Source organism: Dreissena polymorpha, chromosome 7 (assembly GCF_020536995.1).
Source record: "Dreissena polymorpha isolate Duluth1 chromosome 7, UMN_Dpol_1.0, whole genome shotgun sequence".
NCBI classification, from domain to species: domain Eukaryota; kingdom Metazoa; phylum Mollusca; class Bivalvia; order Myida; family Dreissenidae; genus Dreissena; species Dreissena polymorpha.
The window spans coordinates 47,277,471-47,303,718 of record NC_068361.1 but is presented as its reverse complement, the minus strand read 5'-3'; the positions used below and the strand labels follow the sequence as shown (position 1 = coordinate 47,303,718).

At 32.8% G+C, this 26,248-nt stretch overlaps 2 protein-coding genes across 2 annotated transcripts in view; both read right to left on the bottom strand.

Annotated features, from left to right (window-relative positions):
• Positions 1–26,248, bottom strand: part of LOC127838009 (ribonuclease 3-like) — a 521,860-nt gene that overhangs the window by 298,808 nt on the left and 196,804 nt on the right. The window lies entirely within an intron of this gene.
• Positions 20,887–25,602, bottom strand: LOC127838011 (cholinesterase 1-like). The gene is made up of 3 exons (XM_052365511.1): positions 23,916–25,602; positions 23,074–23,221; positions 20,887–21,343 (listed from the first exon to the last, which is right to left on the bottom strand). The coding sequence occupies exons 1-3, from the start codon at positions 25,327–25,329 to the stop codon at positions 21,154–21,156; spliced, it is 1,752 nt and encodes a 583-aa protein (XP_052221471.1). The 5' UTR covers positions 25,330–25,602; the 3' UTR covers positions 20,887–21,153.

Sequence of the window (26,248 nt, the reverse complement as noted above, 5' to 3'; positions counted from 1 at the left end):
CAGAAAATGTAGAATAATAAAGGGTCACCTTATATATACATATCGCTTGATATTAAAACAATTAAATGAACAAAAAATAAGGTTTTGGAAAAATAACTACTTTTCAATTAGCAAGCAATTAACCATGGACACAAAATGACAGCATACAAAAACTAACATCCTTTTTCGTATGATATATGTTAAGTTCATTACGGTCACCTAAAAATAATGACCGGAAGACAGCATCCGGTTGTGTTAGAATGATTTGCGTCCATGAAGACGTTCATTTGACAAAATGAATTTCTGTCGCGCCCGTAAATGTTTACGTCGCATTGTATCTTGTAATCGGCACATGTTACAAATGCGCAGTTTGAGTTCTTTATGCTTTTTATTTAAAACTGAAGGTTACCTTCCAAAAAAGTATATAAACAATTAATTGGATATGTTAAGACGAATAGGGGCGCTCCGCAGCCAAATTGTAACGCATATGAGGACAACCATGGTATTAATTGTCCAAAAGGTCTTTGCAACACGTACTTAAGTGCTAAAACGAATAAACGAGATATCGAATAAACAATGATATTATGCGAATAAAAACATTGTCTTAATGAAAACATGTTTTAATACATTATAAATGAGCGATGCTTTCGACTCCTGTAATTGATTTTCATATTAAAAGGAACCGAGAAAAAGCAACCCGTTAAATTGTCACCGTGACCTGTGACCATGTGGGCGTTATAATGAGAAATTCTAGTTGTATTTGAAATAAAATAAACTAACGATTTACATAGAGAGTATGCTTCTTTATATGTTTATAATCATGGCTTTTATTGCATCTTAATAATAGTTAATATTATCATAATAATGATGATGATCATTGTTGAATATAATCCTACTAACGTTTCTATTTAATCCTTATCATGCTGTATATAGCCATATCCAAAGTCATATATATAATGATAATGACTAAAATACGTTGTCATGTTTTGAGAATGCTCGTCTCACATTCGAGTCCTACCCATAGCTTTTTATAAAGGAACCTTTATTGAATTTTACATTTCATGTCTCAATGTGATTTATTTCTGCATTTAATTTATTGTATAGCGCTTTAGAGGTATCTGACTAGAAATTACAAAAATATAATATAGTTTCAAATTCAAATATCTTCAAATACAACCACGAAGATGTTTATATGCATTACGAGTCCGTATTTAAACGTTTATATTAACAAACATACAGTACATAATTCCAACTAAGTAATCAAATATTGAACAATTTCGATTAATATATTTATGTATTAGTCAAATTTTGCGACTTAAAATTGGTCGTTCTCACGTCAAGTTGAATGATGGCTACACATTGCAATTGTCACAAAATATATAAACCTGCGATACTGTTAAAAAGCTACAGGTAATTGTTGAGCTATCGATTAACCCTTTACCACTTAGATACGTATTTAACCCTTTACCACTTAGATACGTATTTAACCCTTTACCACTTAGATACGTATTTAACCCTTTACCACTTAGATACGTATTTAACCCTTTACCACTTAGATACGTATTTAACCCTTTACCACTTAGATACGTATTTAACCCTTTACCACTTAGATACGTATTTAACCCTTTTCCACTTAGATACGTATTTAACCCTTTACCACTTAGATACGTATTTAACCCTTTACCACTTAGATTCGTATTTAACCCTTTACCACTTAGATACGTATTTAACCCTTTACCACTTAGATACGTATTTAACCCTTTACCACTTAGATACATATTTAACCCTTTACCACTTAGATACGTATTTAACCCTTCACCACTTAGATACGTATTTAACCCTTTACCACTTAGATACGTATTTAACCCTTTACCACTTAGATACGTATTTAACCCTTTACCACTTAGATACGTATTTAACCCTTTACCACTAAGATACGTATTTAACCCTTAACCACTAAGATACGTATTTAACCCTTTACCACTTAGATACGTATTTAACCCTTTACCACTTAGATACGTATTTAACCCTTTACCACTTAGATACGTATTTAACCCTTTACCACTTAGATAAGTATTAACCCTTTATCACTTTATACGTATTTTGACGTGTTTGTATTCCCACAGAAAGTTACAACTTAGATGCGTATTTAACCCTTTACCACTTTATACGTATTTTGACGTGTTTGTAGTCCCACAGAAAGTTACATTTAATTAAAGACCTTTCTTACTAGATTCAAGTTTTAACGGATTTTTTTTCCAACCCTTAGATACTGATGAGCAGCAAACAGAATAAAGCCTCTACAGACTGCGAGTTACTCGCCGGCTGTTCTTGTTTTATGCTGTTTGCACAGACTGCGAGTTACTCGCCGGCTGTTCTTGTTTTATGCAGTTTGCACATAGCAATTTTCACATTGCCTCAGAGTGGGAAAGTATTAACTGCAGTTAATAGCTTTTTAACGCTATTTCAATTTCATTTAATATGCAATATTCTCGTTTGATGTTCAATCACAATTTATCCGCTTTGTTCAAGTGTGAGGTCCTAAATGTCCTTAACCAGTTTAAAAGACATGGTTTGCATTGATCGACAGACAGGCAGAAATACTGACAGAACGACGGACGGACAGAAGGTGAACCCTGTTTTAATAATGTATCGCGGGTCATATTGTATACATTGACGCGATACTGTATGCGTGCTTTTTTTTCAAATCAAAATAAATATTTTTAAACAAGAGATTTTGCAAAAATTTACCCCCCCCCCTTGTCCAGATTACGTTTAACACGATTTTTGTCTCATCTCAAGAGCATGTTAAATGTTTATTTATGACTAATTCATATTTTTACTTAGCTCTTGTATTAGTGACATAATAATAATATCCGCTTGCTTGCCGCATGTATTATCTTTACATACGAGCTTTATGGTTCAAATTACTTTAGGCAAGTTATTTTTATGTTTATATATGTGATTCATACGTGTGTATAGTCCTTATTAAGAACAATTTCATATTGTTAATTGAAATAATTTATTGAATTATAAAATATCATGATTGTTTCACCTCGTATAATAATACTGATGCTGATGTTACAGGGGTATTAAATTTAAATTAAAAATAAGTTATAAAATATCTGTTTGACATAAATGTATGAAAAAATAGCAACACAAATAGGAATAATAAATCATTTTGAACAATATCAAATAATACTTGTTACTTGTCTTCAATTTACTGTGTCCATATGATTAAAACGTGTTACATGTCTTTAGTTTATTGTATCCAAATGATAAAGTATTGTTACTTGTCTTCAATTTACTGTGTCCAAATAATAAAGTCCCTTTACTTGTCTTTAATTTACTGTGTCCAAATGATAAAGTCTTGTTACTTGTCTTTAATTTACTGTGTTCAAATGATAAAGTCTTGTTACTTGTCTTTAATTTACTGTGTTCAAATGATAAAGTCTTGTTACTTGTCTTCAATTTACTGTGTCCAAATGATAAAGTCCTGTTACTTGTCTTTAACTTACTGTGTTCAAATGATAAAGTCTTGTTACTTGTCTTTAATTTACTGTTTCTACATGACACAACAATATCCGGCAATAGATACCCATCAACATTAAACATAAACACCTACTTGCAACGCATTCAGGGTTTGGACCAATTTGAAGATATGCCAAACGTAACATTTAGTTCAGAATCACAAATCGCAAAAACAGGTTATAATTAACGAATTCTAAATTCAACGCATGTTGTATTGAAATGAAATATTATCCGAATACAAATTTATAGCAGGAAGAACAAACAAAAGAAGGCATAATTAAAACTTATAAACATCCGCACTTTACAACAAGTACAACTTAATTAGCCAGTTTCTTAGAACCTATTTCTTGAACAAGACGAATACATAATGGAGCTGTTCGCTTGTCAAACGTTTTTTTTCTTTGAAAACGTGAAACTGTTTACCGATTTAACAGGCGTTTTGATTGTTCATTAATAGCAGAACAACTTAAACATCGTATCATATTAATCAATCCAGAAATTTTCTGTATGGCGCGTTTGGTTTGGTCAATACGCAGACGCTTACAGAAGAAGAAAAACAATACGCTTCAATAAAATGGAGTGGTATGTGTTTGACTTATGTCTTAAAGACTGATGATAAAATGATCCTTAATGGTTGAATACTGCACAAAGCAAATTCAACAGGGAAAATGAGTAAGCAAATGTAGCCTCAAACGTTCAGATCTAAAAGCAATGGCTTAAATCCATTTATCATGCATGCGTGCTGCTAAAAATGGAAACCTATTTCAGGGCAAAAACATGCCTTCATTTGACTAGTAACAGCTGCTAAATTTGGCAATATCACATACGCAGGGACGCTTGCATCTGTAGGCAATGTCTATCTTTAAAGCATGCCGTACGTTTCCTGTGAGCGCTAAACTAGAAAGGAAAGGTTTGACAGCTACATGGCAAAGGGCGACAATAAAACCGCGTGTCCTTTAGCCAACATGAACAACAAATGGTGTCATGAAGTGATGCTTCATCACATTGACTGCAGAAATAACAAGCACGATACACTTTTGAGGTTACAATATGGTCACGTCGTCTTATCAATGGCCTTGTAAAGTTCTTTCGAAACGTTAGTTAAGCGTTTAACGTTGTAAGATACTTAGTTAGTTGTGGCCCCATTTCCTGAGCACATCGTCCTATCAATAGCATTGTAAAGTTATTTCAAAACGTTAATTAAGTGTCCAATCTTATAGATACTTAATTAGTCGTGACGTAAGCTAGTTTGCAATCATTCAGACTCAGAGCCAAAAAAACCCTTCTTTGCAAGGGGCCTCTTTTTCTTCCCCTTCACCAAAAAGGCCCTTTTCCCTAAAGAAATTTCTTTAAAATCATGCATTTGTCTCTTAATTTCCAATCTACCCCAGTATTTTTCATTCCAATAAGCCAGACAATTGTGTCTTTTTTCCCCGAAAAAGGCTGTATCCATATCCTCACAGTAGGTGCTTTGGCCCTGAGACTGAAAATATACTTTCAATGCATAAGACAAGAAAATTAATATATTTAAATGGTTTATGAAATTTATTTCAAAAGCTATTGAATAGGCAATATGTATTGTATTGAAAAACTATTTATTTAAAGAATAACCTGCTATGGCTTTGATATCTTGGTTTAGCCTAAACAATGAAATAGAGAACAGTTAAATTGCTAGCTTGTTGGAGAAGATAAAAATTAAAGCAAATAAGAACAAAACAAAACAACCATAAAAATAATCCAATAATTGAAATATTTTCGATCGATATACACGTGTTATATATATTTTAATGTATAGCTCACATTAAAGCAAAATTTACCCATACTCAATATATGGTAGGTGTTGCTTTTCTGTTGAAGTTTCATCTTACTCATATAGTATCAGGTTATTTTATAACCATAGTGTTTGGTCTGTTCACCCTATGAACGAACGGACATAATACATGTAATATTTAAATATTAAGTCATTATCAACTGCAATAGACATCATAATAATTTCAGACATGTTGTACTTCGCCTGACATTCATTACAAACAAAATGACATAAGTACATGTTTGTTTATGCAAAGCACGTTTTTTTGCGACCTTGGTTAATTTAAATGTATTGATTTGCTTAAAATAACTCACCATTGTGTCATAATAACAAGCTTGTCGGATGTTATGTAGATTTCAAATTTATTTTTCCATTGCTAAATAGAATTAACCTTTTAACTGCCAACGCATGCATTATTTTTACGTCGTGTAATCAGGTTTTTGATTTATTGGAATTTAAATCACAATGGTTATATTTGCATTCATCTCATTATTTTTGATTAATTGAGGAGTCGAAATGTTTCTTTTTATGGTCGGTATATGTTTTTTTTTCGTCTTTGTAGTATGCTTATATACAGTATTTGTATTTCGAAGTGAATGTTAAGACCCGACTAAAAGGGTTTCCTTCATACTATTAAGTAATTAAATGGTAATTTAATTGAATGCGTTTTAATTCTATTTTATTATTATTTAATTTGAGTTGCAATGCTTTGAGGTTAAATTTTATTTGCACTTAATATAAATATCATGAATATTGCTGGGCCAAGTTTGAGGTTGAGCGCTCTAAACCGGTTAAAACCCCCAAGGCGTTGACACCAGCTTTAGTCTACTATGTGTGTATGTTGTTTCGTATTGTGTCGTACTGTTTTGGCATTTGGTCACTTGTCTTAAATAAAGGACCACGACCTTGTGTATAATAAGAATGCAGCATCCATAAGAATCCAGCAGCTGGAGTTTTACTTCTTTATATTGAATTTAAATATACACGCGTGGACTCCTGTTTAGATAATAGATATTATGTTTGTTACAAGCTCTCACCATAGACGTCAGTTTTTACGTTTTACCTTGTTGATTTATTCTGATGCATTTAAAATAAAAGTAAAAAAGAAAATAATTGGAATCTTATGATATTAATTAGAACAGTTATTCAAACTAGTTTATAACTTTTCCGCGACTTCGGTTTATTATTCTAATGCGCCTGTCATGGGTAGATAAGCATCTCTCACACAGTATACATCACTTGTAAATATGTTATATGTTGTATGTGCATAGAGTTAAAACATAAGAGCTTAATAACCAGTAAAATATATAACCATAAACATATCCACAGTTATTCTCAATCTAATATTATTACAAAATATTCCGTGCGTGTTTTAATACAAGGAGAACTTTATTCGATGCATTTAGGTTTCTTTTTTTTTATATTAAACCTTAATACCAGGATGTACTTAAATCCAATTAAGTATTTGTCAGAAGTCGAAATAAGTTGTACTACTTCAAACTCGATAAATTGAGAAAAAGCAATATTGTGTAGAAAATAATTTTGTATTTTTTATTTGTTCATCAGATGTTCGTAAAAATGTTTTCCACTCACTGATTGCCTAAGCTCATGTTAAATGGGGTAGCATATAAATTCCATTATTGTTTTAATTTGCAATTTTAGTTACATCCAATATTTTGGTGTAAAACATGACCTATATGATCATTAATGACACAAGAAGCTGACATTTTAATAGATAAATGATAAATATACGTTTGTTTTACATACTTTTATTCGGTGCAACTTTACCACATACATTTAGTTTAAACCTATTTATTTTAGCTCGATTGCATCGAAAGCCCTTTGCTTATATAAACGCTCTCGAGTACCACATACATTTGCAGCTTATGGTGTAATAGTTCATTAAAATGATTAATGAAAACCATTAAACGTATCTGAATTGTTGAACATGCAAATAAAATGTAATTCGTGCACTTTTTGGTGTTAACATAATGTTATGAATGCTTGGCTTTGAAGTAGTTTTGTGAACAGACTAAACGTTACTTTACGAAATTATTACTATTGGAAGTTAAGTTATTTTGAATGAAAATGATTATTGTCCAGGTAATCAATAAAGGTACACTTATAGTTTGTTAATATTCGTCAAAGAAGCATGTGTGACATGTCTACTTATTAGGTTTTAAAATTGGTATTCTGTATAACCTTTCTAAACAAATTTTATTAGAATGACACATAAATATGAACACTGTTTAACTTCTGTCATGGCATACTGTGGTCATTAATTAATTGTAAGGAGAAAATTTGTATTGATATCATTTGCATATAATAAGTAGTATGAAACAAATGTGCAACAAGCCTAAACTTTCAAACATGTATTCACCTTTCAAAACATATCAAAACATATGAACTAGAGCATTTTGCATCAAGTCTCTTTCTAAGTCCATTATCACGGGAATTATCGAAGATTTTTAGGATCGAAATGCAGGCTATTTTTATTCACTGTTGTAAGTTTGAAGCTTAATAACGCAGTTAAAGGGACTTACTTTTTTCAGATTTGCAAAATAAAAATATAAAAAATGTCATCGATTAAAATTTTATACATTTTATTTAAATTAGCGGAATGTCATTCAAAGCTTTAGACATTTTTTTCACCTCTGGATCATAATCAATCTTGAAACAAAATGGATAAATACTAAAACATGCTGAACGCTTTTTATCCGTTATTTTGGTCAATTATTTTATTCGAATAGTACAATTATAAACGTTCTTAATCCTAAATGACCCTTTGGTTGCGCGTTATTTTTTTTGTCAAAAGTCTCGGGTTTGAACCCCGATGAAATTTTTGCGTGCACATAACGAGTTGTCTTGACTTTGTAATTATGTCAAATTATTTAAGATATAGAACGTAAGAAAACATAAAACATGAAGCGACTTTTATTTTCATTAACAAATACGCAAATTTGCGAAGAAATCCCTTTAATGTTGATGCAAACGATTTTCTGGGACGATATCCAAACCGTCATCATGCCTCGTATGTTGTGCATAGTGGATAAAGATTTAATAACATGCACGTGTATAATGCGGCGCCAAGCTTCGATTTTTAATATTGCAATTAACGCTGCAAATTGCAATTGTGCAACACCGCCTGTTTATCGTAATTCATCATTTTTCAAGCGTATGCATTTCGTTAATGTGCAGCAATTAATACCAAATTAAGCATTATAAAATGCACCCATGCATTGAAATCTGAATTAACAAAACAATATGTTTTCAATCATGAATTTCAACAAACTCTACACTTTGTGTATTGTTTGGTTAATCGTATAGTCGTAAATGTATTTAAATGCATGTGGTAAATTTTGAGAAGCAGCTATTCGTTTTACATTAAACTTTCAACGCTCTTATAAGAAACAGTTGATTTCTATCAAAACTACCATCACTTAAGAAGGATACATGTAATAATAAAAGTGAATCATTTAAAGTAAGCGAATGGTAACTGGTATAATGGATCAACAAGATTACATATATATTAACCCATTTATGCATAGTGGACTCTCCCATCCTTCTAAATTGGATCAATTTATTTCCAAAATTAGGGTTGTCTAGTATATTTATTTCTATATTTAGACTATTTCTTACAGAAATTATTTTAAGCAAACAACGCTGACCCTGATGAGACGCCGCATCATGCGGCGTCTCTTCTGGGTCTATGCTGTTTACAAAGGCATTTTTTCTAGAAGCTAGGCATAAATGGGTTTAAATTGCTCAGCCACGTTGTTTGCGTTGAAGTATCTATTTCAAATGAAGCATCTGTTTTTTTAAGAGATAAATGCAATTAAATGAAACATTTCATAATAAGAGCATGAAAAAACACACTTTTTTCTTTAATTCTATAACTGGTTCTAATGAATGAGATATGTTTAACCCTTTGCATGCTGGGAAATTTGTCGTCTGCTAAAATGTCGTCTGCTGAAATTCTAAAATTAGCATTTCCTTCGATTTTTTTGCAAAGAATACTATCAGAATAGCAAACAGTTCGGATTCTTATGAGACGTCACGTTCTGTGGCGTCTCATCTGGATCCAAACTGTTTGCAAATGCCTTCAAAATTCGGTTCCAGCGCTGAAAGAGGCAACTTCATGATTTATGGACGAACAGTCTATTTTAAGACATGTTCAATTAAGCGCATCTCATCCAAATGTCAACATTGAATTTGTCCTTTGTTTGAAATAACATGGATGATTTACATTAATAAGTAGTTGTAGTCGATACATAAATCAGTACATAACTAAATATGTTAAACTGGCAAACAGCTTATTTTTTCTTAATTATTACGACTGTTTTAGGTAATAAACTATTTTCTTCCAGCAAAACAGTACAAAATAACAAATCTTCTGCTTCTTTAATACGTGTTAAATGCCTATTGTATTGTATACTATCTTAATAAATTCACTGTTCTTGCATAAATGGTTATTGTAGTTTTATGTCTGTCATTTTGTTTTTAATTATAATATATATCATTATATGTGTATGCATATATGATTCTTTATGTTTTGTTCTTATTGCTCAAGATGAAATATGATGTATTTGTTGTAAATTGTTTCTTGTTAGAAGACCTTGTTGAAAATAAGAAATGTATTATATAAATTGCATATTATGTAATTTCATCTGATGTATTTCTTAACAAGTCTATCTTCTTTAAATAAAGATTTTATTATTATTATTATTATTATTATTATTACATTTCAAAGTTTAATTGCCTATAGCACAAAACCAGTTTTATGGTTTAAAAGTAAGCGTTCTGTTTTAATCATTTATACGAATTTAATTGTAAAGTTTAACATGACAATAAGGCATCTTAAGTCATCATATTATGGTATTAAAAGGATAATGAATCGTTTTTGCAACACTCTTAAACGTTTAAACATGTATTGTAAGCCACAGAACATATTTAAGTTATCAAGTATAACATTTAACAACATATCTCATTAAAGTCCCGCCTTAATGGATACACTAGATTGCGGACAGACTTTGCATGACGAGAGCATATCTTATGTTAAAACAAATTTCATTTTTTTATTGGAGCATCGGAAAAATGCATTTGACCTTTAACAAAATAGTTAACAAATTTTAGTCAAAGTTCATCAGTACAATACAAAAACATACATAATTATATACAAAAATTACTATGTACAGTGTTCGAACATCATTTACAAAAGTAAATGTATTGACATCTATAAACAAACCATCGAAACTCATTGACATAATAGGGGGAACCAATTTGCAAAAAAGTAAAAACAATAAATTCCCACTCATGGAACGTTTTGTATTTTGGAGCAATTCATATTGTCTGTTTATTATTTTTTAAATAACACTTAAAATAAGCAAAATGAAAAGCTTTACCATAACAAGTGAAATGTTGTTCTTTTTGTTTGATTGAAAAAGCCTTTAAATTAAAGCTTATGACACGATGCTTCACATTTTCTTTATTTAGTTTTAAATTATATTAGCTGACAAAGGTCATACTAAACTAATGCTAGATGGCATTCAAGTGTTAATTACTGGATTGGTAATGACTTCTTCAACAGCATAAAATACTACATAATCAAAAGAATCCTTATAAATATAAGTAACAATAGTACACCATTTACAAGTTTGTTTTTCGAGTACGTTAATCTATCTAGAATGAAATATTTTGTTTAAAAAAGGGTGCCTTGATATGGATAAATAATAAAGCGCGTGTTAATCAACATTTACTATATACTGATATTGTTGAAGTATTTTTAATCTAATGATTAAACATTTGGATCTTTAAAATATGTCAATTCTTATCTATATATTAAATTATTCAGTTACAGTCTCGAACCCATTTACGACAGGTTTGTATAAACTATATGTGGTGCCTCAAAACTAACATATTTATAGATATATGATTAATAAAAGACGTTTTACATTGTACTTAATTTGTCCATATGCACAATGAACACTGCCATTTACACGTAAATCAAATACTTGTAGTTGAAACCTATTTATTTTAGCTCTGTAGCACCGGACCCCGAAAGATTATTGATACGCTCTAAGGTCTAGAAATATATTTAACATTTCATGTCGATGATATATAAACGGTAATACCATTAAACATGGTATTATGACATACAGAAAAGCGCCAGAGGTGAATGACCTAAACATGCTGTCATTTTACATGCGAATAATATTTATTTACACAAATCAGGTATTTTAATTTTTTTAATTTTGGCTTTCTATAGTATTTTTTTCTTTTCTTTAGTTTTTTTTTGTGTGTGTTGTCATTTCAAGGTGTGAACATTTCCCCAATTGGATACCAAACGTAATCTTGAATACTTTACTGATTTAACTATACACAATGTTATCAAAATTATAACATAATGGTGTTCCTTTATCAAAACAAAAGAGTCCACATGCTTTGTTTATATGAGAACAGAACTACTGAAAATAACTCATGAAAACAACCTACACATATAAAAAAAATTAATTAATAAAAGACTGAATGAAGGAAGAAAGAAAGGAAAAAATAAATTTATTAATTAATACATTAATGAATAAATAAAAAATAAATGAATAAATAATCTGTATTTACAATACAACATTTATTTAAAAGAAATACCATAACAAAAAGGAATATACTAATGTTTTTAATTTTATATAAATGAGATAATATATGACCATGGCATATTGATGTAGTTCACATCAACTTGCAATGTTTTCTTCAAATATTGGAATGTCCTTTTTCCACATCTGTTCATATATATCATCTCAATACGTTATATATTTGGACCTATCGTTGATATACTTTCAAACAAGAACCTGACATATGTTTGCTCTCAAACTTGGCAAGGCCGGCGAAAACTAACTCAATGTAGTACAAAATGAAATAGGTATCACCACGAAATCTACTTTAAATTTACTACTAAATCAAGTATGTCGGCGTATAGATGATACATTTAAGTTAAATATATTTATTTAAGCGGATGGGCAAATTTGATTACATTGCCTATAAACGAGTTCAATAAATTCAAAATGCTAATGTATTTGAGATTCAGCTTCAAAGATAATTTCACGGAATGGCTAGGTAAGAAAGAAGGTTGTTATGAATAAACAAACCATTGTTCCCAGCATGAAGACAAAGTGTTTGCTCGTAAAGTGTTTTTTTTAATCCTTTTTTTTGAGAGTGTAGTATTTGCTTTAATTATAAACTATTTCACAGAATAGATTCTTTTTTGTATAACAGGACATATTTATTTTGAGTTTTTATAGTTAACGGTCACGTATTTTCTTAAAAAAGACCATTTCGGACTAATGCGCTGTAACAAAGTTGAACTTGAGTATATAAATAACTACACCCATAATAAAACAATACAGTTTCATATTTTAAAACATGTATTGATTTTCCGGAAGTGATATATATAATATATTCACTAGCAACCATTTTGTATGTACATTTCATTTCGATCATATAATGGGCTTTCAGAAACAAAATTGATATATTTCAATACAAATTTCACATTTAATAGAGCAAGAAATAAATATTGCTTGATGACAGTCTTCAGTGATTTTAGTGCCTTTAAATACGATTACGTGTCAACATAAATTGCCGAAGGGAGTAGTATTCGCCGAGTGTGGTATTTTTCGTCATGTTCCTTCGGGTTTTACATTGCAAGGTCTACGCTTGAATACATATCAATTAACCAGCTTAAGTACAGTTTAACAAAGCATGGCGGACACATAACGGTTAAGAAAATATATTTCATTACCTTTTACAGGTCGGTCGATGTTTATGTCACCGTATGAAGATCCGAGGTGTTCCCATTTTCCGCACTTTTTCAATAAATTATGAGTATGATGTCGCGTCTCTCTCGCGAGATTCTATAAACGCGTTCTACAGCAAATATGGCGGGAAAAGAGCAACGGTATGTGTTTGAATGATTCAAAATAAAATCCAAATTTTATATCGGATAAGCGATCATAAAAAAACATCGTTAAATTAATTCACATTTAGTCTGTCACTGAACGCTCCGTACAAAAAAATCTTCATAATTTTTACGCACCACATCTACGAGAAATGCATTTTAGATACATCCAAGCAAGTGTGTGCACGTTAAAACACTATAAAACCCAAAAGCGAACGTTAAATGGATTGCATTGAAATTCCCCATGCGCGGAGACCTGTTACTATCCATCATCATGTACTGTCACGCCGAAGGTAAAACTTTCAATTTTAACATCGTGGCCACGGCAGTTTAAGCCGCCAGCTTGAGTTGTCACTCATGCAAAAAGGTCATCTAAGGAGAGGCTATTAATACGTGTCTAATGAAGATATCTTTATTTCAAAGTGTTTACAACATTTTTGTTCGTTTCTTATGTTTTAGTAAAGATTGCACATAAGCTGATGTTTTTTTTTATAACTAACTCTATATATGCCCTGCTAAATGATGTGATGTTTTATTGTTGTTTAAAAATAAATCTTCATTTCAAAATTTAATTGATCGTTATCTGAATTTAGATATTCTCGTCGATAAGTTTAACATTATATGCTTATGGATTAATGACTAAAAATCTGTTTTTATATGTTTGCACCAAATAAAATGTGTTAAATACTGACATAGTGTTAGCAATATAAACATATGATATACTATAAACTCTTATATTGTTTGTGGATGCAGTATATATTTAAAATGCTTTTTACTCGATTCATGCCTAGTGTTATTTGTATTTTTTTACATATTGTTCTCGTAAACAACAATCATTCATATAATAATTAACATATTGCCTTGTTATATATCATACCGTGTATTGAACTGTTTATTGTGTAGTAAATGCACATTTGAATAAATACATGAACAGTGTTCACATGAAGAAGCTTGTATGTTTAAATAAATTACTGTATGATTCAATATTATACTTTCATACCAATTCTATCAGCAAGTTTATAGTAAAGGGCAACAAAGTACATATTGGTTTATTTCGTTTATTCAATATATGCAATAGACATACAGTCCATGAGTATACATGATAAAAACATAGTAACATATATATAAAGGCATGACATGTGATCAGTATTGAATTTCATAAGTTGTTAAATATAGTATCAATACATTCAAAGGGCTAGAACACTTTTTTGGGATTACAGCATTTAGATTCTATTTAACAATTAATGCTATTACGATAACATCAAAATCAACAAAGGCGAATCAACAAGAGAACGAGAAGTCAAGTTTGGGAAATGCATAATATACAATTAATCATAATAATATTTATACAGGTTTTTTTGTCTAAATGCTTTTTGCACATACAAAGCTAAGTTTCTGTTGTTACGTGTGCATATCTGAAGGTAAAGTAAGAAGCCAAGTTTACGAACATGTAATGTTAATCATTAAAATATGTGTATATGTTTCTTTGAATAAATTCTTAATTGACAGAAATGGCAAGGTATCTATTAATAATAGTATTGCAAGATTGCCTCAATTCAATATATTTTGGCACATTTGGTCTTTTCCAGAATTATTTTTTGATTCAAAATGTTATTATATTAATATGTTATTTACAATCAATGATAAAGTGGAATGTATATTCAATAACAGAACAGGTACTTAATTTGCAACTTAAGCATATACAGCTCATCGTCAAACAACAAAAATAAAGCAATCATAAATACACATGCGTCAAAATAACAACTTTTTTATGCCTCTTGAAAGAAATTATATGTAAGAAAAGGCTCTTACAATGCTGACTGCATGAAATACGTCTAGCCTGTGAGAAGAGACTCTCGATTTGCAAGTTTCAAATTAAACGCATTGATACTTACACGTTTTATAACATTATTTTTATATAGACTGATAATTTCAATTAACTCAGTTGTATTTCATATTAATCGTCATTGTCCGCGTATGACATGAAATGAATAAGATTTGGTTATTTAAGTTCTTGTAATTGTTCGTTTGTTTTATATGTTTTGAATTTGTCCAAATAGTAAACATGATTCACAAAGGCCGTGTGGTTAGTAATACACCATTGTTTTTGATCATGTTAAAGATTTTTTGATTAAAAAAAAAATCTGTATGTGGTAAGTGTTCATTAAATGATCACTTACCATACTGACTATTGGTTGTTGATATGTCATAGAAACTGTAATGCGAATGTGTAAGAAATTGCTGTAATGTGTTCTAGTTATGTCTATAAAATAAATAGTACACCATTGAAATGTTCAAGATTGAATTGACGATTTGATGACAGTTAATTATCAAACATATATTCAAGGTGCTTTCAAAACCAATTTAGGAAATGTTCGTAAGAACTGTTTCACATGGTTTTAATTCAAAATGCACGACATTCCGTCATTTCTTAATAAAGACACATGCTTGTGTTTGGGCTATTAACGAATGATTTACACAAATAGTTTAATATAAACATATTATATTTAAAGTATAATTAAACAAACAACATTATTTCATGGTAAGCTAATTACTTTATACTATTTTGCTTAATTGATCTTAAATACAATTAACATTGAAACTATGTAAAGAATGACGAATGCAAAGGGCGTTGTTCCATTAAGTTAATAAATATTCAGATTCATCATATGTTATTTTAAGACTCGAAATGAATTCATTTAATTCAGTCAAAAACGTTGTAAGGGGAATTCAAGAACTAATATAAACTAGACATGCGGGGGTTTACTGCTTTTCTGGTTACAGTCACATTGAAAATTGACATGACTACACAGATTGATGTAAAGATAAAAGTTTCTTGTGGCTCATTTTGTTAACAAGGAAATGACATGTGGCATAATCTTAATTAAGGTCCTTTTACAATAGTGTTTCTCTATTAATCAGCTTTTTCTAATTCCTAATTTAGATTTTGTATTCAGGTGTTCAGCTTGAGTGTTCATCTAATTCGACCATTAAAACAACAAAAAAACTATATTTATTCAGCAACAATTTGTATACTAGTATGTTGTGTACATTATTTATTTACATATATACGTTGTAAATATAAATATAAGACAAAGACCAAAGATAAACCATATTTTAATGAATAATATCAGAAGATTTAATTGCAAGTATGCGCTTTGCATGCTCTTTAGCAAGAATACTAATTCAGCATTAGAACAGCGATTTCTGAAAACATAATCTGAAGGCAAATAGGCATATGTACTGATCACTCGGTTCGAAAAATACTACCACTTTGGATTAAAACAATCTGCATGTTTTACACCATTTCTTCCCATGTGTTGGCCATTTTTATTGAAAGGATTCAAAGGAAATATAACGTAATTATAGATGATATTTAGGTGTGTGTGTGGGGTGGGTGTGGGTGTGGAAAGGAGGAGTGCAGGGTTCAAGAATCGTGCTTCTTTCTGCAGTATTGCTCCTAAGTAAAGTGTCTCATGAAACTCATAACTATCTTAACATCACTCGCATTTAAATAAAAAAATGTGGACAATCTAGAGGGCATTGAGAAGTAGTGCAGAGTATACGAACCACTTCTTTCTTGCAGAGTATACAAATCACTACTTTCTTGCAGGGTATACGAACTACTACTTTCTTGAAGGTTATACGAATTACTACTTTCTTGCAGAGTATACGAAACACTGCTTTCTTGAAGAGTATACGAACCACTACTTTCTTGCAGAGTATACGAAACACTGCTTTCTTGCAGAGTATTCGAGCCACTTCTTTCTTGCAGAGTATACGAACCACTACTTTTTTGAAGAGTATTCGAACCACTACTTTCTTGCAGAGTGTACGAACCACTACTTTCTTGCAGAGTATACGAACCACTACTTTCTTGACTTTCTTTTATTGATTATTGTTTGCATAGTCCGTTTCGAGAGCGTTACTCTAATAGTATAGGTTTTAATTCGAACGTTAATAAAACGGCAGCTAACTTAATGAAAAAACAAGGGCGAGTATAAGGACCATTACTTTATCTGCAGAATGTTCTGAGTAATTGCCTAGTGTTAATTTTTTCGTGTGACGTGCTTAAATTATAAGTGTTCACGAGATATAAAAAACACTTCATTAATATTCGTTGATAGAGAGCATTGAGAGGAAGTGCATAGTACACGTCTTTCTATATTTTTTGGAGTTATTGTCCTTTGTTGACTTTACGTGCAAAGCAAGACTCCATACAATAATTTCCTCGTATAAAGCATAATTCGACAAATATTGAATGAATTCGAGTGAGACTTCAAACATCTATTAAAGCTTTTAGAGCCACAGCAGAGTTAAAGTACCATTCCGTTTTTAAAATATTTAAATCGTTATTTCCCTTTGCAAATTTTGTTGTTTGCACTGTAAACCTTTATTGAATAAAATGTCTCATGGTGATTTTGGAGTTATTTCCCTTGGTACCTTTATTGTGGAGAGTCCTCGAGTATATTGCATTTTTTTATGAAATTTTAGCTCAGATTATAAGTCAAAAAGTATTGAAGGAATTGCACAAAAATTTCTTCATATAACACAAGAAACCAATTGGAGGATGTGCGGAGTACACGATAAAAAGCTCTTTCTTTGATATTGCTGGAGTTGCTGCCATTTGTTTAATTATATTGCGCAAATTACTACATGTATAAGTATTAAAATGATTGTAATGGAAATTTATATATGAATAGTGTAAATTGGAGTGTCTGTTTTTTTTCAATCAATTAATAACACATGTTAAATTATGTTTTTCTTTCAAGATCACACTTTTGAATAAATAAAAGCAATAATTTGGAGGCATTCGACAGTGATAGTTACACCACGTGTTTGTTCATAAACCGGTAAACAAACTTATGAAGCAATAAATTATTCTATATTTTATAGAATTAAGTACATAATATTCAATATGAACTCGTATATAATATAAATAGCATCGACATGTAAATGTGTATGTGTCATACCATTTTATTACATGTATGTGCCATTAACTTATAAAAAATAAGATGAGCATGGCTAAAATATTTCATGCAGGATGTATTGACATTAGTTGCATTTTGTTTCGCAAATAAAATATTTAGCATAAATACGCTGATGGCATTCTCAAGCAAAACGATCTACACATGTCCTGACGTGATTGTGATGTCCGTAGGCAAACGTGTTCTCTTTTATCCGATTAATATATGTTTATGCGCAAAATTTGTGCGCATGTCATAGAAAGGACAATGCATGGTTGCGCATCAAGAACCACCGTTGCTTAGCAACATGTTCTGCTTGTCATGGAATGCGTGTAGCCTACCCCGGCAAATACAGTCGCCTATCATAAAACCGAAACGAGTTAATCAGTCGTAAATCCAATGAATTGATTTTCATTTAATCCCTCTATATTGGCAATATAAACGTGGTTTGCGCATGCGCAAAGTGTTGAACTTACCAAGGGAAACTACATCATAACATTATACATGATATTTGATTAAAGGATGTGTAACTCTATTTAATGTTGTCGTACCGATAGCATAGTGATTTAACAGTTAAATGAATCATCATATTCAGAAATATATTTACACACCTACAGTAATAGGAAGGATTAACAATAAATAACAAAACAAAAGAAAAAGAAAAACCCGTTCCAAACGTATACTTGCATGCGCATAGTTTGACCTGGTATATATATTGGCCTCTCAAATCAAACTCTTGATAGATGAAAGAGAACTCTTTATTAATGTTGTCGTACTGCCAGCATAATGGCATGAAAGGTAAAATAAAATTATCAACACGTTCAAAATGCATTTATACACCAGAAGATAACGTTTAGAATAAATTTGACTTTAACCAGTCTTTTCAAACGTATATTGGCATGCTTTTACACCATGACATTGACACATGAAACAACCATAACTTTAACATGACGAGTGTGTATCCTTTCAGTAGGAATGGGTTGCTATATGTCAACCCCTTAAGTACGTTTGTCTCTCGGTCTGTCTGTCTGTCTGTCTGTTTCGAAACATCTCCATACTGTAACCTCCCCATGCGTTGAAATATTCCTAAATAAATGTGCACGTACTGTGATGTCAGACGTAAAAATTCAGCCCTCGAATATCAAAATAGGATTTCTCCGCTCTCTAAATGCCCCATGCAATTTTGCACAAAACCGTATGACAACATTGAAGGCTAATGCCAAGGTTATTCTTAGATGTTAAATTCAAACTTCAGCAGTTGTTTTTCAAAAATCCCCTTTATAAATATTACGAATAGAACAAATTGTGATAATACGGACAAATCTAACCTATATGTTATTGCTAATCTTACACAAGAATCAAATTGCTTAACTGAATGTAAAAGCATTGTGTCACATTTATTCAAAATCTGTGTTTGCTATAGTTGCCTAATTTTTGTCTTTTGTCTCTTGTTTTCAAAATGATATCTGATTTTCATTTATTATTTATATAAAAAAGATAATTATTTATATAAATGATAATCATCAGAGTTCATAATTCAAAACTTACTTCAAAAGACGTGCTTTCTTTTGATTTTCGTAATGCTAATCATAGATTTTTTTTTTAACTGTGTGAGATACAGATCAAAAGATGCCAACAATATACATGATTATTACTGATAATGGTGAATCTACAATACATTTTTAAAGTCTATGTATCTGTCTTAGATATTGTATGTTGTGTGTGTAAATTTAACCAAAGCACGATAGATACGGTATTATATCTACTGAAATGTCAAGTCAAGTCAAGTCAAATTTATTGGCAAATACATAAGAACATAGCCAAACAACATACATAAGACATGTAAGAAATGGGATATTGGTAGAAAATGAAGGATCGAATAAAAAACTTTGTAATTTGGTACGCGACAAATAATGTCCCTTTTGTGAAAACTGGCTATTCCCCTTGCGATCAATTTTTTATGCAGACTTGAATATTAGAAGTTAATACATTTTATCGTAAAACCACCAGCTCCAGGTGTTTGATATTTGGTACGTAACATGGTAGTTTTGTCCTCGGCAAAGTTTGCTTCGGGGTCACAAACGGGCCACAACTGGGGATTGAATTATTTAAAAGATTTAAATGTTAATTTTCTTAAACCATATGACCCAAAGCCTTGGTATTTATTATTTGGCGTCTTAGTGTGGTTTTCTACTAAGTTTGTTCAATCATTGCTATTGGGGACTCAATTTTCCAGAGTTTAGATATTTAGCATGAAATAGTGTCTCTTGTACATCTATATATCAATAAGATTATTCAAATTATAGCTCTGGGTTCAAAATTGTCCGCGCCAAAGGGCGTTATGTGTTTTCCGTATGTTTTATCAACTTATTACTACAATCATTTCGGAAACCACAACGGCTAGAGCCTACATATAGGTTTTATCTTGGCGTTTTAGATTTTTCTTATGTGATATTTTGTACAACCGAACATCAAAATAACTTCTTCTCTTGGACAGCAAAGGCTAGAGCTTCACAATTTTATGCGAAGCGTCATATTCAGGTTAGCGACCCTGATTCATAGTTTATTGTATACCATTCAGCGAATTATTAAATTGATACGTTAATATCCGTCTTGAATGAATTGCCAGAGGGCCAAGTAAAGTGCAACCAAAATAGTTTTGAGCCGCGCTCTGTAAAAAAGGGGCTTATGCATTTGCATGAAGTGTCGTCCCAGATTAGCCTGTGCAGTCCATACAAGCTTATAGGGGACGACACTTTCCGCTCTGATTTTTTTTAAAGGAAGTGTTATCTAAACGAACATCCAGTATAGGCGGATCGTGTCGTCCCCGCAGTTCGCATAGCAATATCTGGGTCGACACTTTACGCACATGCATTAAACCCGTTTTCCTAGAGCGATGTTCATTTATTTAAAAAATAGTTTTATCCGATTATTTGGCCAGAGCTGGTTGGTCGGAGAGAGGGCTCCAGGTTTAGCCAGAAGTTTGCCCTCTGTCCGTGTACATCCCGCGATACGCTGGGCTCCCGACCGAGCTGAAGATACATGCGTGAGTCAAGGTCATACTGCGGCCAGTATAGGTTGTCTGCAAGGGGCACAGGAAGGTTGGGATCTCTGCAATATAGAAACAGAAAAGTAAATTTTTTAAACATTAATCAGGTAAAAATACTAAAAAAAAAAGAAAATTAAAATTAGCTTCACTCTGAGAAAACGGGGTTTAATCCATGTGCGTTAAGTGTCATCCCAGATTAGCTTGTGCAATCAACACAGTATATGCATGGCGACACTTTCCGCCTAAACTGGAGAAGAGACTTCCTTTTAATAGAAAATACCACAAAAGCGAAAAGTGTCCTACCTAATCAGCCTATGCAGACTGCACAGGCTAACCTGGTAAGACACTTCACGAACAGGCATTAAGCCCCGTTTTCCGAGAGCGATTCTCGTATATTAATGTGTATGATGCGAATCAGTTCTGGAACAATCTGTACTACAGTCTCGTACAATCTGTACTTCAGTCTCGTACAATCTGTACTACAGTCTAGAACAATCTGTACTTCAGTCTAGAACAATCTGTACTTCAGTCTAAAACAATCTGTACTTCAGTCTAGAACAATCTGTACTTCAGTCTAGAACAATCTGTACTACAGTCTCGTACAATCTGTTCTTCAGTCTAGAACAATCTGTACTTCAGTCTAAAACAATCTGTACTACAGTCTCGTACAATCTATACTTCAGTCTTGAACAATCTGTACTACAATCTCGTACAATCTGTACTTCAGTCTCGTACAATCTGTACTTCAGTCTCGTACAATCTGTACCTCAGTCTAGAACAATCTGTTCTTCAGTCTAGAACAATCTGTACTTCAGTCTAGAACAATCTGTACTACAGTCTCGTTCAATCCGTACTTCAGTCTCTAACAATTACATTTACTCTGTATGAGTGTCAGTACATCAAGCTTTGTTTGAGTTTGATTGTTCACATACGGACTGTTATTTGTTATTGGTTGTTTATTAACTAGTACAGATACATCACATACTAGAGCTTTAGTTAAAAGGGAAATTACTCAATTGTGTCATTTGTGTGATTCTTGTGTTTTAGTTATCTCTCTTGCATACGCTCACAATTATCAATTATAATATTAAGCGACACAATACGACAACGGCACATATAAAGGAATACATCGGATCTGCAATAATGGATTTTGTACTTGGGATAGGAAAAAAACACGCTTTTTGTATACTAGTATTTGAAAGAGTATCCATAAAACGGACATATGTTTGCCCCACGATTAACTTGTGTGTACTAATTATAATATTACCTCAAGTAATGTTGTTTAAGCGTGTTTTTGTTTTAAAACTTTGGATAAGAGGAGTCTTTTCAAAGATGTGGAGATCCGAATAAAAACTATGGCGTGTGACTCAATTGGTCAGTGTCGCCTAAGGTATAGATTAAAAGTACCCCGGGTACTCTTAAGTTTACTAAAACCCCGGTTCAGAAAATGACATAAACGGCACAGATCATAATCCGGTGCACCTTAAATTTATTTCCCGTAGACCGACTACTTTGTTTACTTTAGAATACCCAAAATAGTGTTTTTTTTCGTTCAATATATTTTATAATCCTCGTAAATAGATGTGTGGTGGTCGAGGGCAACTCACTCTACACCGTACATGGTTCGCAAGCAATGTATGCAAATTATAACAGATTCAAACATTTGATAACCAAAAGCTTTAATACATAAACACTATTTGTGAGGGTTGAGGACATCCAACTCTTCACAGAACATAGTTTGTATTATTACCTGCGCCGACAATGACCAATTAAGCGTGGATAAAAAACGCACCCGGTCTTGGCGAAGTTGCTCCACATGACCATCATGTTGCGTGCGTATCGCTTTTCCCAGTCAGGCACGTGGTTCCGGAACTTCATGCCCTCCGACATTGTCCACGGAAACCCGAACACAAACGGCAGGTCGTCCCCGTGCATTGCGCCTGAATCAGTTCCAGCATATAAAACATTTCAGAATTAATACAGAATGTTAACATTTTCGAAGTTATCCTTCGCAAGTTCTCATTCGCGTTTTTACAGTGATTTTGCGTATATAGGCACATGTTGGGAGGGATATCCACTAAATCAGTATGACGACATTTAAATAAAAATGGTCGAAAACAATTTAAACAACTTTTGATGTTTAGAAGAGTCACATGTCAACATTAATTTGAAGTTGCGAACATTTCGGACTTATTAATACATGTCTTTTTTACATAATATAAGTCTTTGATACACCTGGGACGCCAAAAACCAACCAACGAAACTGATACATGTTTTCAGAACTTCAATTTTATGTTATTGTCCATGTATATTATATGTATTTTTATGCGCAATGCTCGATAAACAACGTAACGTCAATGCATGACGTTAACGGCGTTTCTCGTGTCAAGTCAACCAAGTATTTCGATACTTGCCGAAGTTGACCGAACATTTGTGTTGACTTAAAAAATTGTCCGGCCACTACTATGCTATGGGCACAGCAAATGTTTGTAGCTGATACGACATTCCGTGTTTGGTTGTAAAATACAGTACTATTTGATGCAGACACTCGATAAGTATGTACTAAAAACAAGTAGGCGCTAATGTTACCGTATGGCTTACTGGTGACGTACTATACTACATTTAAGTCCATACCTTCGATCCAAGATGGCGCCGAGTTGAAGGTTGCTTTTAGAGAGAACTCGTACAGAAAGGCCTTGGAACGGACAGGGGCTGTTGCGTGCGACCGTAAGGCTACAAGGGCCGGAACAAAGAACTCAAAGTCGCTCGCAAGCTCCATAAATTTCTCCCGCGTCAGAAGCGGGTCAGTTTTGTTGGACCAGTCCGTGTATTCGTGCAGTATCCATTTATCCATATAGGCGCTGCTGTTTCCGTAGAGGTCACGCGAAAACATCGGCACGTAGGTGTTTCTGAAGAAATCGTATGGAATGCCATCCTCAAAGGTCATGTTCTGTTGTTTCGTTAAAAATGGTTGCAATGATAAAAGCGATATAAACGCACCGTCATTGTTATTGAATCCGATCAAAAGGTCTACGTTTCGGAACGTATCCAACGAGGAATCCATGTTGAATAGGTCCTTCTGTGGCTTTTGGACGAAGTCTCCATCGTATACAACGTCCCACTCGGCCCTGAAAGCCGTCTCCTCTGGAGTACCAATGATCGAGCTATTGGCGATAGTCTGGGGTGACAGCCGTTGTAAGCAATCCACAGCGGCGTCGAGATCCGGCTGCGTGCAGCCGAAATTTTCCGCCAGTCTTTTAGCAAATACCTGTGGTTTCGGCTGGAATGCCCATGGACACAACGGACTTCCGCTTGAGGCCGCTATTCTCTGGAAATAACCGCTGTTTCCCGGATACAGCGCTTGTAAAATTGCACTCGCCCCTCCAGCGGATTCCCCGAAGACCAGTACACGGTGTGGATCGCCTCCAAAATCTGCAATATTTTCGTGCACCCATCGTAGGGCAAGCTGTTGGTCCCATAAACCCGCGTTTCCCGGATACTTGCTACTTCCGGTGCTTAGAAATCCAAGGGCACTGACTCTGTAATTAAATGTCACTACAACAGCGTCTCCGACTAGAGTAAGATTTTCAGCAGAGTATATTTTAGACTGTCCAATGACGTACGCTCCACCATAGATATACACCATTACGGCGTGCGGAGAATAGTTATCAACATGACCCGAACCAGTACCGTTCTCGGCTGGAACGAATATGTTTATTGTCAGACAGTCGTCCCCCACGTCAGGAAAACCGGGAACCCATCCCATCATGGCTACCAGGTGTTGGGAACAGGCCGGGCCAAAGTCCGTTGCATTTAAATGCCCATGTTTATATGCTTTTGGAACAGGTTTTTTGAACATACGGTCGCCCACCGGAGGTTCCGCGTAGGGAATACCGAGGAACATATTGACTTTTCCAGTCTTCTCTAAGAATGAAGTCTCTACTTGCTTTCCGGTGATTGTTCCTATCCGTGAGTGGAGTGTAACCGTTTTGTAAGGCGCACTGAATATTGACCCTACTAGCCCATACAATACTAATACTGATAGCATTTTATTAATATAATAATGCGTTCAATTAAATTCTAAGTCCTTTGCATAGTTTCCAGACAGTATATTGTGTGTTGTGTTTCCTCTGTTCAATACCAATAAAATATTCAAAACTGAATAATGCAGTCCTTACTGAAGTACGTTTGAAAGGTCCATTTTAAAGGTGTAATCCCCACATGTAAAGGAGATTTTACACAAAAATAATTTTGAACAACTTCTCCAATTAGGGTTCGTGGAGTTATTCGTTTGCTCAACAATCCAGTTGTATGGTGTCCACATACAATCTCTGTGTTTAAATACTCTTCTAAATTGATAAGATCAAATGTCCAAAGTTCAAGTTCTAGTTTTCGGTCTGTTTATGGAACACATTCAATAAAACATGATAACATTTGGTATGTTATTAATAGTTTATTTTGAAACATATAATATAATACACTGGTAATGATGTGTGCGTGTACACCAATTGTGCAAGCGTATTCATAGACGTCTTAAATACGAACGGCCTTATCGTAATATGATAACAATTTGTATAGAAATAACTAATTACCTATAGGCATATCACTGTTTTAAAATGCCCCTTACGAATTGCGTGTTGTAAAATTATGTTGACTAACTTTATGTTTCCCGTAAAGTGAACTAACTGCCTTCTCATGTTCGCATATAAACAGTTCAAACACAGTATTTCAATGTATGCATTTCGTTTAGTTTAACATTGCTTAATTGAATGGGAGCCACTAAAAATAAAAAGGGCATACAACTTATTTGGTTCTTTTTGTGTGGTTAAAGAACAAAACAGACATTTAGATAAGAATTATGCAGATGTACATCGTCTTTAATACAAGCATTCGTACATCAATGAATGTTGCGCGTCGACATATTATGTAATAAAATGAAATACAGTAAATGAATTAAAAAAATACCA